The following is a 2,769-nucleotide window of genomic DNA, read 5'->3' on the forward strand; positions in this document are numbered from 1 at the left end:
TATGTCTTTAAAATCCAAGAGGTTCAAGAAAAAAAGAAGTTTGAATTTGTTGAGCCGGTAAGTCCTAGTTTCTGCATAAGACAATAACCCTCAAACATCCTACTTGTGTGTGTGTGTGTCTATTATTTTTAAATTACATGTAAAAAATAAAAGGATGTACATTGCATATATGTAAATGAAGACACTGCAATGGTAAAGGGAGCCATGTTTCAAACTTTCAGGTAAAGGGTGAAAACTTACAGCTGCTGGTCTTCCTCGGTCCCACCCACTCCTTCCAGGGCTGGACAGTTGGCATGGCTTTCCCATGAAGTCACTTATGTTCCAAAATCAGTGTAAAAATCATGGATTTCTTCATGTAAACAATATTATAAAAAAGGACAGGTGGCTGGTCTTTCTAAGCTTACATCATTGTCTTAGCATCCCCCAGTAATATACTAACTAATATGTTACCCTGTTGCTGTTGTCTCGGGAGACATCCTCCTGAGGGTTCGTCGAAGCTCTGTGATGAAAAGTCTAGAGTCCAATGATCTGTGTTGTATCAGTGCAATTCCCATGAATGGAGAGGACAGGGATCGTAAATGCATTAGTAATCAAATACCTCATTTAAGGCATCTTTTCCTTCTATACCAGTCTTTTAAAAATATAACCTATTTGTAATAAGAAACAAAGTACTCTGCTATTATTCTAGTGGAGGTGATAACATGAAAGGATGACACATTTTTAAATCTGTTTGATATGATTCCATTTCTGACTCCAACTTAATAGTGACCCTCTAAGTATAATGCGAGACTGAGGTCGAAAGGAGATGGGGACAGTTATCTGGCCCTGGGTGCCTCCCAGGATCCTGCTCCTCTCTCTTAACTGGGGTCCCTGGACTCTTTCCTGTCCATGAGGCAGACGGCAACCCTAAAGCGAGAGGAGCTTTCGGATCTCAAGGCTACCAAACAGGCTCAAGACTGGGACTTTTGGTTTTGACCTTGGCTGGCAGAATTAACTCCCATTCCGGGTGTCCCCCATCTAAGCTGTCAATCCCCTCGAATAGACTCAGCACCTCCTATGGACATATTGGCTGTGTGGAGACTCCCGTAAAGCTTTCTATGACTTCTAAGGGCTTCTGAAGCATGTGGTTAGTCAGTCACCGTGGCAACTCCTGTTCCAGGCAGATGACCAGGAGTTACTGTGCCTCTTCTCCTTCTCATGGACTAGCCCAGCCTCAGCATCCTGCCATGGCTTTTGTAATCTCCATACCAAATTGTCAAACTTCCTGCTTAACATCTGCCTCTGGGGGTTTCCGAATGTTAAACAATTTCTTGACCCCGATCCCTGAAAGTACCCTTATTAATTCTGACAGTTCCCCACCATACATCACCTTTACCTGTGCCCGTTTCTTTCCAGTGCTGTGCTGGTCTCTATGCTGTCCTGGCATTTGGAATGACCCTCCCACATCTGTGCACCTTCTCACTTCTGGAGGACCGTGCAGGGTGGCCTCTGCCTTTCCGGTCCTGGTGTGCCCATTAAAGTAGGCCATTCTGGGAGATGAAGTCAGATGTAAAATTGTTTGCTCCCAGATGACAGAAGGAATGGGAAGAATTTATGAGTTCTGGTGCTGGTGTAAGTGAAGGAAGTGGAAGCCGTCGTTCCCTTGAAATGCGCTTTCTTCCTTTTTTCTAGCTCAGGCCAAGCTGGGGTGCTCTCACGTGTCGTCCGAACTGCATACCTTCCTAGTGACAGCACGATCGAAATGAATGTGCAAACTGCCCTCTTTCCAAAATGTGTCCTTGGCCGCTATAGTTTCCCATTAGCCTGTCTGGCCAAACTAAATAGGATTGTCAGTTTCGTCTCATTTTCATTTCTCGTCTCCAAGTCTCATCCAGCGGGTTTACTTCATTTCCACCTCAACGGTGAGAGCAATAGAAACGAGCCCAGTGAAACACGGCCACACTGGTGTGGAGGTTATGCATTGACAAATTAATCTGGAGGGGGGAAACCTGGGAAAATTTCAAGAAAAACGTTTCCAGGACCTATCAAGTGAACACCACATGAGGATTAATATCTCTGTAGTTTTTGTTTAGCAGAAACCCGATTTCTGTTTGCTGTTGTATATTGCAGAAATCAAGCAGTCTGATCTAGTTTTAGAAACCCTCCCTAGCACCGTGGTTCAGCACCTGGCTGCCAACCAAAAAGATGAGTGTGGGAGCCCACCAGCCCTCTCCCCAGCAGAATGGTGTGCTGGTGTGCGTGCATGCGTACATCTGACCACCCTCTCCCCAGGAGAATGGTGTGCTCGTGTGCGTGCATGTGTGGGGTTAAAGGGAAGAGGGAACCCCACAAAACATCACAGGTTCGGTAGGCGCAATTGTACAGTGATAATAAGTAGAGATTATAGTCAAGTCATAGAGAGCATGAGAGGTAAAAGATGGAGTCAAGTAATGGAGTCAGACGCAATTCATGGTAGCGTAGCTCACCTCAGCTCCGCTTGATGGTCCTCGTGGAGGGGACTTAGCCGTCAGAGAAGCCGCTGCCTTGTCCTCCTTAGCCACCTTCAGCCACCTTCCTCTCAAGAACCAGGGAGCCTCATTATTTATTGCTAACTACGCATCATATCACTTTAGGGGGATCTGATTACAGAGTCATACATCACAGAAAGGGGCAATACATTTCATTCTTGAACAAGTTTGATCATTCTGGTGTCTCATACAATTAGGCAGACAATTACTATTCTGGGAGGCATGCAAGTCCCCTGATAGCAGACAATAACCTAAGTCACAG

At 45.4% G+C, this 2,769-nt stretch overlaps 1 protein-coding gene across 1 annotated transcript in view; it reads left to right on the top strand.

The window, feature by feature from the left end:
• Positions 1–2,769, top strand: part of ARHGAP42 (Rho GTPase activating protein 42) — a 248,484-nt gene that overhangs the window by 170,958 nt on the left and 74,757 nt on the right. Inside the window, exon 7 of the mRNA XM_030887682.2 lies at positions 1–57. This exon is cut by the window's left edge and continues 7 nt beyond it. Coding sequence (XP_030743542.1) covers positions 1–57 — 57 coding nt within the window. The remainder of the gene's footprint in view (positions 58–2,769) is intronic.

Source organism: Echinops telfairi, unplaced genomic scaffold (genome assembly GCF_000313985.2).
Source record: "Echinops telfairi isolate 266 unplaced genomic scaffold, ASM31398v2 ScPeMD7_7421;HRSCAF=8459, whole genome shotgun sequence".
In the NCBI taxonomy this organism is placed as follows: Eukaryota; Metazoa; Chordata; class Mammalia; order Afrosoricida; family Tenrecidae; genus Echinops; species Echinops telfairi.